Source organism: Dipodomys merriami, unplaced genomic scaffold (assembly GCF_024711535.1).
Source record: "Dipodomys merriami isolate MVZ:Mamm:240054 unplaced genomic scaffold, mDipMer1.0.p SCAF_4, whole genome shotgun sequence".
Taxonomy (NCBI): Eukaryota; Metazoa; Chordata; class Mammalia; order Rodentia; family Heteromyidae; genus Dipodomys; species Dipodomys merriami.
The window spans coordinates 3,094,747-3,111,714 of NW_027205603.1; the positions used below are offsets into that span (position 1 = coordinate 3,094,747).

A 16,968-nucleotide genomic window follows, 5' to 3' on the forward strand; every position below is an offset into this window, starting at 1 on the left:
CTCAGCTTCCCTGGGGTCTTGAGTTTCATTTCAAAGAGTGAAGCCCCTCGAATCCCTAAGCCATGAGTCCTTCAAATGACAGGAAAAAAAATTATTTTTCTCCTGAAGAAAATTGTAGACGTTTCTTTTGCTACCATAATAGCAATGTAATTGTGGCCAGAGCCATGAAGGACCTATGTTTTTGCAAGAAATAACCTCCTCAACAAGACTGCATACCTCCTTTCTTAAAGTACTCATAAAGGTTGGCCCTGAGTAGTAATTGTTGTCTGGCTATAGTGTCCCAAACCAGTATGAAGTGGAAATATATATAGAAAACATTTTTCACTTCCATGTTTTTTGCAGCAAATTCTGGTTCTGGGCTGTCACTAGCACCCAAGCCACATGCTGAAAGCAAACGTTGGGCTGTAAGTATCAAGGTGCTAATTTTCACCTGTCTCCATAGTTTTACCAAATTTCAGTATCTTGTGAAGGGGGACATTTGTAGCAGCTTCATGGTGTCAGCTGCTAGGACTGAAAGCCCTGAAGAAAAATATTCCATCTACATCTACCTCTACAACCCCCAAATGGAGGTGATCTAAAAACCTGGGAAGTAGAACAGCACCCAGCTTTCAATTCCTGTTTTCTTCTGAAGGTAGCTTCAAGGGAGAAAAAGAAGCATCATTAAAATCATGCTTTACACATTCTGGAACAATTCTGATGCTTTTTACCTAGTCCTCACTTCAAAGATGTGATTCTCTAAAAGCTGTACAAGATACTGAGGATGATCACTGAACAACAGATCTGGTACCTGAGGCTTGTCTGTACCTTATCACCTGTGCTGCCATCACTGTCAACCAAATAGTCCATCATTGTAGTAGAACCACCTCTCGTTCATGTACAATCTCACAGAAAGAGTGAAACTAGGAGAGTCATCCTAGCCAGCTCAGCCATGAGAACTTCTAGTCCACCTACCATCTACTTCTGCTACAGTGTTTTATATGTGTATCTCCATCCATTTGCTTAGGCAGACAAACCAGGATAGCAAATACCATGGAAAAAGGTAGTATGGCTACATTAAGAATAAAACACACAGGAAAGATAGGATTACTTTTTTATAATCCCTTTTCTGCTGCTATTTTAATTAGAATCCCTGTTCTGTTGTTATACTCAGGAGTGTATCAATATTATCATTATATTTTTCATTCCCCTCCATACAGAGCACAGAGAAGGCATAAAAGGGAAGGCCCTCAAATTAATCACAGTGGAATTATCAGTGGTTTAAGAGTCAGTGGCCCTAAGTTTCAGAAACAAAACTTGTTAATATGACATGTGACAAATTCCTTTTCCTATCTCTGTCCCTCAGTTGTCCATTTCTAAAGGATAACAGTGAAAATATCTGCCCTGCCCCTTTCATAGGGCATCATTAGTAATCAGTGTGGTCCTTTTTGCCTAAGCTTACTCTGTGTGTAGGTGAGTAGAGACCTTGAATGTGAAATCTCAGTACAAGATTTCTCTCTCCATTTGTAAAATGACTTCCTGTTTGACTGTTTCTCTCCATTTCTCCAGGAGGAGCAGGATTGAACAGTTAGAGTACCTTGAGCATACATTAGTTATTTCTGCACATAAGATTTTTAAGTACCATAAATTTCATGGGAAAGAGCAGGGCACTTGGTACTTAGCTAAACTTAGCTAATTTGATCTGCCATTTGGTTGATTAACCAGCACTTCATACCAGAAGCAGCCTGTCTCTGAAACAAGTTGTGGGAACCTTCTCATCAATATTTTACACAGATACTGGCTCAATGTAAAGAGGAGATACCCTCTCCGTTTTTTGACAGAAAAGTAATTTCTAGTGAACCAATGAGAATTCCCTATTGGAAAAAAGAAAATAATCATTTGTAAACATTTGTTCTGAAATACAAAGACAGACAGTGGTAAGTTTATCAATTAGCAGGACCCAGAGACTCCTGGCTACATAGGCCTGCTCCTATATCCATGTATTTGTTAAAAGAACAATTCCTTCATGCTATTGTTTTGTTCTCATTAAAGAATTGTGGGTTTTAATCAAATATTAATAATTGTCTCCCATTAATGGCATTGCAAACAGAAGGTACTCAGCATTTCTTTTGGCATTGTCTACTGCTGGTTCAGCTGTTTAGAAAATAGGTAAATAGGGCTGGGAAGGTGGCCCAGTGGGAGAGTGCTTGCCTTGCATGCATGAGGCCCTGGGTTCAATTCTTCAGCACCACATAAGCAAATAAAAGCCAGAAGTGGTGATGTGGCTCAAGTGGTAGAGCAGTGGCCTTGAGCTGAAGAGCTGAGGGACAGCGCCCAGGCCTAGAGTTCAAGATCCATGACAGACCCAAAAAAAAGAAAAGAAAATAGATAAATAAAAATTAAGCAAAATGAAAGCTTGGCTTCTCTGAAAAATATTTTCTGCTACAAAACCAGAGCATAAACTATTTAGTAAGAAGGTTTTAAAGAGGAACTATTTGATTATGATGAGGGTGTGATGCTTTTTATCCATTTCAGCTCTAAGTATGAAGATAAAGGTGAGACCATAGTGTAGCTGGGTCCCCATAGATTTCCAATGCATTTCTTCTCTGCCACATCAGTAGTTTCAACTCCTCCCTAATAGGCACTCCACTGAGATTTCTCTGGCTTATTGACTCAGTACCCCACTGCATCATGGACCCATAACACTACCTATCAAGACCTGCTTACATCTATAGTTGGATTCACTACATTTTAAAAAATAATCATGAGCTATGTATTAGGCACAAAGACTTTTAAAAGTCCTAGCACCTGCCAAGCACATGAACCCTCTCTGCAAATATTCAGGCTCATCCTCAATTAGGCAGTATGCCTACATCTGAGTATGCTTTTCCCTATTCACAGGGAGTAACCCATTCTTCAGTCTTTACTATTTTGGGAAATTTGGCTTGTGTTGCTTTCATTCAGCTTAAAGTTATTCAGACTATTCTGCAATGACTACTGAAGTTCTTAAGGTCCCTGAGGGAACTTCCATTGAGAAAACAAACAGGCTTACCTATTGCAATACATGAAATGTTTGCTTTTAGAATCAAAGTTAGAGGTTTCTAAAGCAAATGTTTTTGGCAGTGTCATCTTAGCATGTTGATTTCTTAAAGTATACCCACTTTCTGAATCCATACTCCCCCAGTCAGAATCTAAGACTAAGAACAGTTCACATCACTATCTGATACCCTAATGCACTAAGTTTTCTGCACCATGGCAATTGAATCTCTACAACAGGAAAGCAATGACGTTCGTTTTTTCTCTCCACAAAACTGTAGTCACATCTTCACTTCCATTTAAGGTAGCTTTTTGCTTGTTTAAGAATTTTTCAGCTGTGTTTATGATATTCCAACATTCTCCTGCCAAAAACCCTGGACAAATGAATTGGCGGTATTTTCATGGATGCTGGAGAGCACAGACTAGATTTGGCCATTAAATCTGCCTTTGTTTTTGTTGTATCTGATCAGGATATATTACAGCATCAACTACTTCAACATGTACATAAAAAAGACACAGTCTTTGTCACATTTTAGTCCTGCCCACACAGTACCTAAAACATTCACATATTCAGAACTTCTATCACATGGCCCCGGGGTTATTAGCTACATTTTACCATCTCATTCTGAGTACAGTCTTCAAATCTCATCTCAACAATGACATTTTGCCAGCTAAGTAAGAGGTCCTAGTCTGCATTCAACCTCAGGTGCCATAAATGAATGATGTCTCAATGCCAGTTTTCAATAAACTAACCTATTGACTATGGTGCATTAGAATACTAATTTTTATCTCCCAACATTATATTGGTATCCTGAGCTTGATCAGTCCTGCCATTGAAAAATATACAGTAATGAAAATTGCTTGCACTAATATCTTTACTAGGAATTTATAAGAAGTTTTCTCAAAACTGAAATCTCCTTCATGCTGCACAGTTAAACTGTGCTTTTTTTGTTAAAATATAGCTAAAAGACCTCTTTCAAAGAGGAAACATCAAAACAAGAGGTCCTGACATTGTTCATACTTTTAAAAAGTACCTCTGCTTCTCTATTGGTAGGAGGTAAGTAGGCAACAAGAATTCACCTAGTTCTGTAAAATTCTCATGCAGCTAAGAGGAAAGTTAAAACTCCTGAACCCAGGATATCCTTTCAGTGGAAATGACAAGTATAATAGATGTGTTCCAAAATCTTCTCTGTGACAAGGCTCTGTGCTTTCCTTAGATCCTGTCTGTAGGAGGAAATTACTTTCTGAAACCTTTCCCAAGTCAATCATCTATCTGTTTTAGCAGCGAGAAGGTAACCTCACCGAAATAAAAGGAATTCAACTTCTTCCATTTCTTTTAGGAATCTCTCACATTCTCAAAGTGGAAACAATAAATAATTGTGAGGGAAATTACAAGCTGGCCACATTTACAGATGGGTATTTTTGTTGCTGTTCATATTTGGAAGTTTTACCATAATTTCCATATATATCCTTAAGCAAAATGAGGTGTGACTTCATTATTTTGATACTTGTATATTTTTCCCAGTCTGATTTCTGCAGCACTTGGGTCAGTTGCCAGAGAACTGATTGCTAACATAACACATTCAACAGTTCTAAACAACTAAAGGGCTGACACTACAAGATCAAAAGCTGTTGTCCTGTCCAAGCCCAGTTAACTTTGATACATGCAGAAATTCATAGTAGAAGAAGGGACCAATTATGACCGAGGTTATTTCAGTCCAGTGCAAAGCCTTCTACTTAGTTTGTGAGAAAAAACCAGCAGCCAGTTTTACTAGCAGGAATCATGTGATCCTGTTAGTAAAATGCCACAAATTGGAGGCTTATCCCAAAGCTACCAACTGTGTTTTCAGTGGTGTTGTCAAGAAAATTAACATCTATCCGCAGCACTGCCATGACCTCCTGCTTTAAAGAAATTGCAAAGGTTAACAAGCTACTGTTCCAAGAAACATTTGGTTCTTAAGTTTCTTAACTTCATCCAGAGTGGCAGAGAGTGAAATTCTTCAACATGAACTCCTATTTTATAAATACACAGTACTTTTTTTCTTTTAAGTAATTGAGCATAGGACACAGTAAAGAACTTGACAGACACCCCTAAAGGAGGATAGCTTCTCTCTTACTGCACCACTGCCAATAGAATAAAAAGGTTAAAGAAGTCATCGGATTTTTCAAAGTTTTTTGATGGGGTAAAGAGTGTAAAATTAGAATCATCAGTTGAGTTTTAAATTGCAGGTTTCTTGGAGGAAAGGGCAATGATTCAAATTTATGAAGATTTAATTTTGTGGTTGTATTGCATCAGAGGCTTGCTAATTGCTTTATCTTTCTCACTAAGTTACTTACAAAAGTTCTATGAAATGGTAAATATATACAGTGTGATTCTTGTTGACATTTGACATGTTTTTAATGCACTTTTAACCTCCATTTGGAAACTGTCATTTGGCACATGTTCCTGGGTAACAAGAGCAAATGAAGTGAACATAACAATCTTGTTGACTAGTAAAGGCAGGATTAGACTAGGCCTTGCGTAGTTCCTTCTATATCTCTGTTAAACACTTTTGTCTCCACTGTTGTCTCCAAGGCAAAAAGAAGATAGAAAAATAAAAATCTCTTGGTGTTATTTTCTCTGTATAATGTTGGCAGTGGACATAACATTTTTAAGAGATATTACTTTGAAACAGATGGTAAATTTGAGACTATAATTTTAGACCTCAACATCAGTATGAAAGCCAGTAAAGGTACTGTCATCTGTCTCACACTCTATTACACATATCACTTAGAGGTCTTAGAGAAGGCTATTAAATTGCTCTTATTGATGACAAAAGCTACTGTCAGCCTAGGTACAGACAACTTGTTTTACATAGTAAGCTTCATCAGCTGCTGTCCTGTCAGAACGATATGAAACAGCTCATGATGAGCTGGACTTCATTCCAACTTCTTTAGGCCAGCTTAACCACGAGGTGAATGGATTTTCCATATACTGAGATATTTTGCATATTAAGAACTACAGCATGATACAAAAGGGGAAAAATGCATTGACTTATTTTCATGATTGGATGTCATTGTGTGTTGGGGGTAGTGGGCAGGCAATGCCTTTTCTTACTGTGGTTTGATTACAAGGGGCCTAATAGCAGTATTGACTTGATAATCTCACCAGGTAGAGCAGAGCAAAAGAAGAAAATATAGTTTATAGCTCCCAGTTTATTCACATAAACCAAACAATCTGCTAGTTGTTTGAATATAGAATGTTCTATTTTGCTTACTGGCCACAGGGGCAACAATCTCAGATTGCTGATGCCAGAATTCCGCTTTCATGCGTTTGCTTTGAAATGACAATAGGCTTCAGCCTCTCAGTGTTTAGATCTACTTCATTTGGAAATCTTTTTAAGTAGTAATAATAATAATGTTTTGAGGAAATTGAGTGGAACACTGAATTATTCTCTGATACCTAAGTTCAAACTGTGCAAGGCTAAAGAAGCTGAAAATCAATGCACTTCTAAAGTCATTAGAGATCATAAGTGAAATAAGTCTGTATTGCTTTAGCTAAGCTTTTAGTGCACTGTGGTATTATTATAAAATCAGCCTGAATCTGCATTAATTTCACAGTCTTTTTCTCTTAAGAAGCCCAAGGGTACATGATGAATAAAATGTAGTGTTTTTATTAGTGCAGAGGGCAATGAGCCGTGTAGTTGGAGCAGTGACCTGCATGGTGGCCAATGCTGCTACAAGAAGCAGGAACCAGCATTTATAGATTCTAGTTCTTTTACAGCACTAAAAAACAACAGACGTGGAAAGCTTTACAAGTCTCACAGTAAATGTTCAGAGAAATGTACATTGTCTTGTGTGTTAAACTACAGATCAAATCTCTGACACATTTCACAAAGTCACAACTCTCAAGTCATGAAGATTTCATAAATTCAAGGCAAATTTTCAAGTTTTATTTTTATACACTATTGAATATTCTCAAAGTAATAAAGCATTTGTTTTTGTTAATAATTAATAGTTACACTAAACCTATTATATGCTATTTAGTATTTGTTTACATTTGAATAGCATCAATTTATATTTATACATAATGTTTTTTTAACTACCCAGAAGGAATTAGATATATTTGTTGATGCATTGAGCTCTTGAAATTTATTTGCTAATTTACTCTTGGTGTGAAGATTTTATTTACTTGCTAGAAGTCAACAATAAAATTTGAAATGCAAATCCCTGATATGGGAATGTCCTCAGTGTAAAGACCATCAGCCAAGGAGAAAATAGAGAATAACAACTTTTCATGTTAGAAAATGAAAACTAGATCTTGCTAATTTCAAACCCTGTGGCTCAAAAAAGTACCTAACTTCCTCTTTTAGTGTCCATTAAAAATTAATTAATTAATCTTTCTACTTTGGTCAGATTAGCAAGTCAGCACTGTGAATAAACAGCAAAATAAGATAAAACCAAAAAGAGTTGTTTATTTTTATGTACTACTGAGAACAGTGTCGTCTTGTGGCAGTTCTCGTAGACTGTGTTGGTTTAACAAGCGTCCAACCCTTTTGTCTTGTTGTTTTTTGTCTTTCCTGCTCCCTGTCCCCTTGTTTCCCACAGGCTGTGCGTTTGTCACATTTTCTACAAGGGCAATGGCACAGAATGCAATCAAAGCCATGCATCAGTCTCAGACCATGGAGGTACTGTATCATCTGCCCTTTCTTTGTTTTCTTTGTGCAAATGATGGGGAATGGTAAAGCAATTCTCTCCTGTGTGGATTGTTCACATGACAATCACAGATTTCAATTTTTACCATCTTGGTTTTTCCTTTCTTTTCTTTCTTCCTTTCTCTCTTGTTCTTGCTTTTTCCCCCCTTCTTCCTTGTCCTCTCCCTCCCTCCATCCTCTATCTTCTCTGCATTTTCCCCCTAATGACTTGAAATGCATTTAGTAAAACCTTCTACTTGCTCTCCAGTTATTTTTGAGCCTTTAATTGGAGCAGCACTGGTCATGAGACATTTTAAGCAAAGTGTCATCCTGGATCTAAAGAATTAAATACATCCTCAACAGCAGAGCCTAGTGTGGATTAACACTGACACCCCACCCCAGATTGCTGCTTTCCCAGTACTAAGTCACAAAGTTCTTCTTAGATGCAGGACCAAATTATCTGTAATACAATCAAATCAAATTGTGGTTCTGCATCTCAAGAATATTGGAGAAGTTAATACTTCTCCCACCTAACAGTGAGATGTTAATTAATGAGAGTTCATTGAAAAAGTAGATTTTTTTCCCCTTCCTTAAAAAACATGAGCAGCAACCGAGAAACATAAAAAGGCTCAAATCTGGTCTCCTAATGAGATATAGTGACTTGAGGGAAAGTCAAATACACTGGTGTGGGTTTATACCTACAAGTGTAGATTGATGGCACTATATTTTTAGTCTGTGATTTGGGTCATGGCCTTTCAGAATTTTGCACAAAAACATTCCAAAGTGATATGCCATTACTTACTCTGTATTGTCTCACAGAATCTATTGGGAGTGCATGTGCTGCTGTACTATGTATACTGTATCTTTGTGTATGGGTGATCTTCTCTGGAGGTGGTGGCCTTGTGGTGTTTATCTGAAGCTATGTTGTTCTATTTCAAAAAATATATTCTAATTTTATTTAATGTGCAGAAATTGTTTGAGCTTCTTTTTACCCCCATTTTGTTGGGGTTTTATTTTTTGTTTGTTTGTTTTTGTTTGTTTTTTGCAATGCTGCATCTCCCAAAGCATGCTGGGAGCTAAGTGATCATTATGCGTCATGTTCTGTGGGCAGCTTTCTAGAGAATCAGGTGGGTGACAAGGGGGGAAGGAGTGTGCATGCAATTGTCATTACGTGTTTACTGTACTTTTCTGAGTTGTGATATCAGCATTGCAAAGCCTATTGTCTTTTTTGAACAATAATTTTGACTTTGATATTCCTAATATATATTATATAATCACTGTGTTTTCCTTTCAGTGCAATGCATTTTTAAGACAGTCCCACCCCCCTACCTGACGGCAAGCTCAGGTGAAAAACGCCACGATAGGAAATAATTAGCAGGAATTGAAATATCTAGAAATCCAGTCTTATACAACATGCACTCACATATGTGATAATGTTTTAGTTCCCCATTTTCTCTTAAGCCATTCTATTATTGTGGCTATTATTGTGGATATCCAGCTATTTTTCGGTTTGGAGGTTAAAATTAAAGTGCCATTAAGAAGAAAAGCCTTTGCCTATATTTATCTTCCATAATGCATTTCATTTTTATTTTTACTTCCTGTAATCAAAGGATTTATACCCATGCTGTTCTCCCTTTAGATATATTTTTAATCTAAATTGGACTATTAGGAACATAGCTATCCCTATTCATCACTGCGAGCCCAAATGAAGCCACAGAGAATGCTGTGGAATCTAGTCTCCTGTGTTATGACAGAAGAACTGAAGATAAAAAACAGAACTGGGCATGAACCAAAACCAAGAAACATGAGGCTTTCATAAAAAAAAAAACATGCTAGAGGGATAATTTGTATTGATTCTTAAGAAACTCTTGGTCTTTTATTTTTAATATCTTTATTATAAGAAAATCAATTTTGGTGTATTTTGCTTTTAAAACTGGACATCCACACTTAAAGGAGCCCTACGATACTTTAATTCAAAAGATTTACATTTAAATAGGTTATATGTTATGCAGTCACATTATAATTATAGAATCGAAGGTGGTTGGCTTTGCTTTTGGTTTTTGGTTTGTTTTTTTTTTTACAAGTACTACATTATTTTTATGAATCCAGCATGCATCTTTAATCAAAATGTATTACCTGAATTTAAATGATGTGAATAGTAAAAGAATAAACAATTTTATACTACTTTCTATTTCCCCACTTTCTTCCACACCTGTTTTTATCTTTCTTGATCTAAACAACCATTTTTAAAAGCCATAAACATTTAATATTCTGCTTTTATTTAAAGAAGAAAACTAATGACTCCTAGAAGGAGATGCTACCAATGGTCACGGAGCACATTTCATGTAACAGTAATGAGCCTTTTCATACAAAACCTTCTCTCTTCAACTTCCATCTTCTGAGGATTTCCATCTTTCTCGTTATGAAAGTGATAATACACTGAAATATAGAGCAGATAAAGCAAAATGAAATAGTTATTTTTAAATGGTAAAAATGCTATTTTTATGTATTTAATTGACATTCTGTACCATGACTCAGTTTATCACAGCTCAAGATTTATAGACTGGAGTTCAACACCTAAGCAGTCACTCACTTTTCTGGCTTTTTTTTTAACACACCTGATAACCTATATATTAAGGAAAAAATGAAAACATGTTTTTCAAATCAAAATAAATTACCCAAAGGAAATGGAAAGTTCATTTTAATGGCAATAGTATTTCTGAGGGACGAAAGAGAGGTCATTATTCTGGATTTCGATAAAAGTTTTTATTTAAACACTTGTATAGAATTGCTTCTCTTTACCTCAGTAAGAGCAGCTTCAGTAGTGACATGTGAAGGGAAGCCACACTGAGCAGCTAAGACGAGGGGGAGGGGACATTCTGCTGAGTTCTTAGGAAGTGGCAGTTGTTTCACAGGTGCGCAGAAGGGAGGATGGTGCTTGAGGTTATTTTCCCTGAAGACTATCTCTACTGCAAAAGTAAAGTCAGCCTATTACATGACCTTTAACCATTTCTTTCTCACTATTCCCCCTCCTTGCCTTTTAAAGGAAATTAAAACTGAAAGAAGCTTCTAGAATAGTGAGATGCAGTCAGTCACAGGAGAGAAACCAAGTAGAATCTTCCTTCTGCCATTTAATATATACCTCCTCTGATTAGAAGGCAGATTATCTTGATTTGCTCTGGGGATTTTGGATAGGACAGATAATGACATGGCAGGAAGAAAAGAACTTTCTGAAAACATAGGAGTAGTTAACTTGGTCAGTGCTTTTACTTTCTGAATATCTGTCCTTCATCCATATTCCTAGGATGGAACCAATGCCCTATTATTGAGTAGAAATTATTCCTGAATTTCTGAGCCCAGTGTGGTTGTACACATCTATAATCCCAGCACTTGGGGGTGAAGGCAAGAAGAGGATTGTGAACTATAGGCCAGCCTAGACTACATATTCAAGGCTCTTATCTTTAAAAAAAAAAAAAAAAAAAAAAAAGGACCTAAAATGTTTTCTTCCCACTACAGTTTCTCACCTTCCCACTTTTTCCTCTTCTCACTTGTGGAAACACACACACACAAACACAGGGCTATCTTTAAGGCAAGTGAGCCATGAAGCTTAAGTTGAAAGAAGATATCTGAAGAGAAAGGAGAAGCAATTTGATAAATGGCTTCACCAGAACTCCCTACAGAGCCAATGACACAATCTTAATTTTCCATTGATGGTACCATTCAGAGAAGGAATATCAAACCATTTGTAAACCATTCCAGACCATTTCATGTGCTCCAGAATAGCTAACCAAGATCCAGTGCTGACAGTGTCATAAAAGCATGCAACCAGGCTGTAACTTCTTCTTCACTTTCCGCTGTGTCTGACCACAGGGCTGTTCTTCACCTATCGTGGTGAAGTTTGCTGATACTCAGAAGGACAAAGAACAGAGACGCCTCCAACAGCAACTTGCACAGCAGATGCAACAGCTCAACACTGCCACCTGGGGGAACCTGACAGGGCTGGGCGGACTTACCCCACAGTACCTGGCGGTGAGTGCTGGTCTTGAGGGTCTGTGTGAAGGAAAGGAATAAAACTGGAGGATCTAGGAAGCTAAGTACAAGGAAGAATTTGTTTTCCATTCAATTTGAGTCTTGGGAATTATTGAAATCACCATTTTGGCAGAAAATTTTTTCCAAGTGAAATTGATTAGCATAAGTTCATGACTAACTTAACTCTTGTTTGATGTAGGGCGGAAAAATTCACCTATGCTAAACTTGTTACAAGTGTTTCAAAGCCTGTATTAGAAATGACATTGTGTGTTTGACAGCTGGTTAAGTCAGCTAAGAGGTAGTGAGGGCCTCTAAGTGTTTACTTTTGGTTCAGCTCCTGCTAAACCATACTTCTACCCCCACTAAGTTTAGACCTTTTTATTCAAGCCTGAGAGAGTATGCATATGTGCCTGTTGTGTCCTAATTCTGTCATTTTACATTTTAACTATCTCTCTCAGGATTAGATCATCCATTAACTGTACTTCATAGCAAAGATTCTGTTATGCAGGGCAGTCCTTCCCTGTGCCTTGAAAGGTGAGGTGATATTGCTTGATGATTAGGTGAGGAAAGGGAAGCTCAGACCACACAACTGCTAGTAATCTGTGTGGTTTCAGATTAACCATCTCCACAAACTTGTGCTGGTCAAGTATTCACAGACCATCAGTTTACTTGTATGTACCAGAATTTTTATCCAAGATTGATGTTATGCTTACTTTTTCAGACTTTGTAAGAGTCTACCTTCCTGCTCCCCTATTTGGTAGAACCTCTGCCTTTCAGTATTCTGACATATTTTCTATGCCCACAAAAATCTCTGGATCATCTGCAACATATTTCTATACCCATAAGAGAATTTCACGTATAAAATTGCCTTTTGATATTTTTGAGCACCAAGTTTTTCTTAGACATATTTTACTGCTGCATTCACGTGAAAGTTCTGTTCTCTGAAAGAGCTCTTAGCCAGTAAGTCATTCCCCTGCCTCATGGGTGAGCCATAGATTTGAAGCCTGGCTTACAAAGTATTGATTATCCATTTAAACAATTCTTAGTGATGATTTCATGACCTTCAGGTACTTACATTTTTCTCAACAGGAGTTATTAATTCCTCAAAATAAATAATTTAACCTTAATTTTTAAAACATGTAAGTTGAAGAAAGGGCTGCAATTTTTAAGCATCAGAAAATGATACATTCAACAAAGTAAACCACAGGAAAGGATTTCTGTATTAAAATAATCTCTACGTTCTCCACTTCTCTTCCTCAGTTTTCCTCTGTGTGTGAGAGAGCGCATGTGTATGCACACACAGAGTTCATATGTAGTATGTTCCCAACTAGGAGAGATGAGTGAACATGTCAGACATGTTTCTTGATTTTACTACCAGTAGACATTAAGTCTTATAGTGCCACTGTAACCTGAAACAGGTTCACAGTCACTGACAGCCCACCATGCTTGGTGCTATGTCACTTTTTAGTTATATAAGTTGTAGAGTTTATCTTATTAAATTGACTTTATGTTTACCAATAAACAATAGTGTTTTACCTTATGTTTCACACAGCTACAGATATATTCAGAAAGTTTTTTGAAAATCATGAATTTATCATGTTTCTCTTGAGCACATACTATTAAAACAATTTTTCAACGAGAAATATGGTAAGTATACAACATACATATTGGAATATAGGAGGTAACTATATTTTCCCATCTACAAACTAATGTACTATCTGTATTGATCAAGCTATGTGTATTGATCTTTTACCAAAAAAAGAATGTCTATACATCTAGTTAAAAATCTTAGAATAATCCAAGTTAACCTACATTCAACTGAGTTGGACCAAGGACAGGAATACTTCAGAACCTTTATCATGTGGCACCCACTAATTCTACATGTCAGGAAAAATGTGGTTTTGAAAGCTATAGGGGGAAAGTACACACTTTCACAGGCATATTAATTATGAAGCATAACTTCATTGTACATAGCATTCCAGATATTTACAAATCATACGTTTCTTTAAGCCAGTGAACACCATCTTAAGAACAGCATTTTTTGGCTGGGAAGGTGGCTCAGTGGTAGAGTGCTTGCCTTGCATGCATGAAGCCCTGGGTTCGATTCCTAGCACCACATAAGCAGAAAAGGCCGGAAGTGGCGTTGTGGCTTAAGCAGTAGAGCACTAGCCCTGAGCTGAAGAGCTGAGGGACAGCGCCCAGGCCCAGAGTTCAGGCCCCACAACCGACCAAAAAAAAAAAAAAAGAAGAACAGCCTTTTTTTTTTTTTTTTGCCACATATGGCTGAGGCTACAACTGTATGTCTGAAAGTCAATAAAACTTACATGTAGAGTCATTGTAATGATCATTATGTTGGCCTAAAAGTTAATGAATCCATGTGCATCTAATGAAAGATAAAACTGAACTGTGAAGGAGAGAACAATAGATGATGGAATGAATCTTGATTGACAGAGATGAGTTACAGAAACTACTAGACTACAGAGAGACATAATTAGTCACGCTATGTTGGTTTCAATACATTTAACACCTGGTTGTTAAAAAGAGTAAATTGATTGTTTTAAGGCAGTACTGTTGTGTTTCCCTCTTATCTGTGCTTCTTAATAGAGATTAGATATTAATTTGGTTTTACAGCCCCAGTTCTGGGGACCTTCTCCATTAACAGACAATGGTCGCCCACTATACAAATGTAAAGGAAAGTTTTGGTGTTACTGTGCTCTCATCTTCACGTGGTTCTGACTTTGCACCTTGTGTTCATTTTCAGCTTCTCCAGCAGGCCACCTCCTCCAGCAACCTGGGTGCATTCAGTGGCATTCAGCAAATGGCTGGTGAGTCATGAAACATATCTTTCCTTTTGACCATACAGTTGCTAAATTGGGGGTTGGTTCAGAGGGCAAAGGAAAGAAGTAGAGAGTTTTCAGATGAACTGGTTTTATCAGTATGAAAAAAAATAGAATCATCTCTTCCTTAGTGGTCCTCCTAAGTGTACTTCCTTACCCCCATCCTTCCTTATGTGACAGTTAGAAGATGAAGGGGCTATAAATTCCTACACAGTGTCCACTTTAGCAGTTTGTGGAATTTTTATTGTTGTTTTCATGGGATTGATTACTGGGAGATTTCCAACATATTCTATATATAGGGCAGCCAAATTGATTGACATCCCTGTAAAATAATAATAAGCAGTCAGTAAAAGTGGCCGAACCCCTATAAGGCAGAAATCCAAGATTGCAGGCCTGTGTTTGATAGTTTTTAGTCCCTTGATAATGACAGACAATTAACAGGGTGCCTTTTTTACTTTAGTGCCCAGTTGACAGAATTGTTCATCGGAAGCTTTTATGTGGAAGTTAAATCTTTGTTCTAAAGAAAATCAAAGTGGAACTCTCTTTGAAAAACAGCTCATTGAAGGGTTTCTTTTCATAATGAGCTGTGCCAGTAGTTGCTGTGGCACAGTGATTAGCAAAAGGTCAACCCTACTGTGCCTCCTCCCATGCAGGTACCCCACCGCAGCACTGGGCCAAGGAATCAGAGCACAGGTGCCCATTAACCTGCCAGGAGGAGCTGGTAGAAAGCTTTTTCCTTGTTTGGTTCCAAAAGGGTAGGGAAAGAAGGCAAGGAATAGAACAGATTTTTGGCATATTAAAATGAAGCACTGTTTTCTTTAATCAGGGACACCCTGAATTGCTGAAAAGAAACCTTAAGTATATAGCATAAAAACCAGATTTTTTTTAATCTGTCACTATAATATTTCTCTTTTTTTCTAATAGGTACCCTTAGGGGTTTTTTTGTTTTTCATTTTCATTTTGAGTGAATCTGGAAAGATTTGTAGTGAAATTTAATTTCTTCCTGTATGTGTATGTAGATGGTTAGCCAGGCTAGTAGTAGCTCTCATCTGATGAGCTACATTGCCCAACAGTAAAAATCATGCTGAATGACTTGTTCAGTTTCACATCTGTTGAAGCTACCCATTTGTTCTGCTGCAACACCATTTTTGGATTATTAAATATATAGATGATATATACTTACATACCTTGTATAATAAATAATTATATCATTGTACCATACGTAAGTATGCAGTTCAGGATACTGGCATTGGAGCTAAGAATCATATTGAATGGTTAATTTATTTTAAAGTCTATGAAGGGAACTGGAGAGCGATTAGTAAAAATATTCGGTAGGTGTTCTGTGTTTTAAATGAAAAAAATCTCAATGCAAGCTCCTGAAATAAATGCTAAGATTCGTCATATTTTCAGCTGATAAGAAGTTCATTTTTCTTCTAGTCATACAGATCAACTGAAATCCAAAATTTCAAGTTTTCCTCAGAGAAAGCCTCAGGCTCTCTTGCTCCCACCACTGAATTATGCAGAGAAGATTACTTAGTCCTGAGGCTACTGCCCAGTGTGTCTTCCTAGGTGGACCAAGTGCCCTGTTATTTTTGCATTAGAATGTGTATGCCTCTGCCATGCCAACCACAGGTCAAAATATTAGCATTTACATGCTCTGTTTGCTCATTTGAAAACCAGGAGTATCTTATAAGGTGCCATGGAGCAGATGGCTAACTTAAAGACATTCTATAAATGCTTTGATCTTTCCAAAATATTCATTTCTGGAACCTCAACATGTTAAACTCAACACACTGAGTCTGCAAGCCTATAAAATCAAATCCTGAGTAATCCATTGTCTGCCATCCATTCAAAATGTAGGTATGTAGGCTTTTTCTGCTTTCCATAAAAGCTGTTCCTCATTTATATAGATAGTTGTATGGTATTCTTAAGTATGTAAAACATTGTGATTTGGATTTTTTTTCCTTAATAAAGGAAAGTTATGTAGCCTCCTCTACTCCTATTATCTTGTCCCCAAAGTAGGATTTAACTTTTGTTCTAGCCATTAATCTGCACAAGTATTACAGAGTGAATTCTGGTGGATTGGTAACACAGGTTACATCCTAGAGATCTTTCCTGACTTCCCCAAATGTGAGAAGGGCTCTTCCCTAAAGCTCTTTCCTTCCTCCCTTACAAGTGTGTCGAGTTCTCTCTAATTCAGAGCCCAAACCACACACTGATCCCCAGGAGAGCCTGGGCTGGGCTGGTGGCTGATAGCCGAGCCTCTCCTCCTCTAAGAGGTGCTAGTCATTGCATTTGAATGCATGGATGAAGAAATTTGTAAACTGATATGCAAATTTGTATTTTGGATGCATTCCTGGTAGAACTTAAGTCAAATGCCCAGTTTTTGAATTAAGAAATTTGGCTTTAAAACTAGA

General features: G+C 37.2%; 1 protein-coding gene across 20 annotated transcripts in view; it reads left to right on the top strand.

Moving 5' to 3' along the window:
• The window catches only part of Celf2 (CUGBP Elav-like family member 2), a 778,786-nt gene that overhangs the window by 716,192 nt on the left and 45,626 nt on the right, over positions 1 to 16,968 (top strand). For all 20 annotated transcript variants that reach the window (XM_069990343.1, XM_069990336.1, XM_069990333.1 and 17 more), the window contains 3 exons: positions 7,600 to 7,679; positions 11,556 to 11,714; positions 14,476 to 14,539. In XM_069990343.1, coding sequence (XP_069846444.1) covers positions 7,600 to 7,679; positions 11,556 to 11,714; positions 14,476 to 14,539 — 303 coding nt within the window. The remainder of the gene's footprint in view (positions 1 to 7,599; positions 7,680 to 11,555; positions 11,715 to 14,475; positions 14,540 to 16,968) is intronic.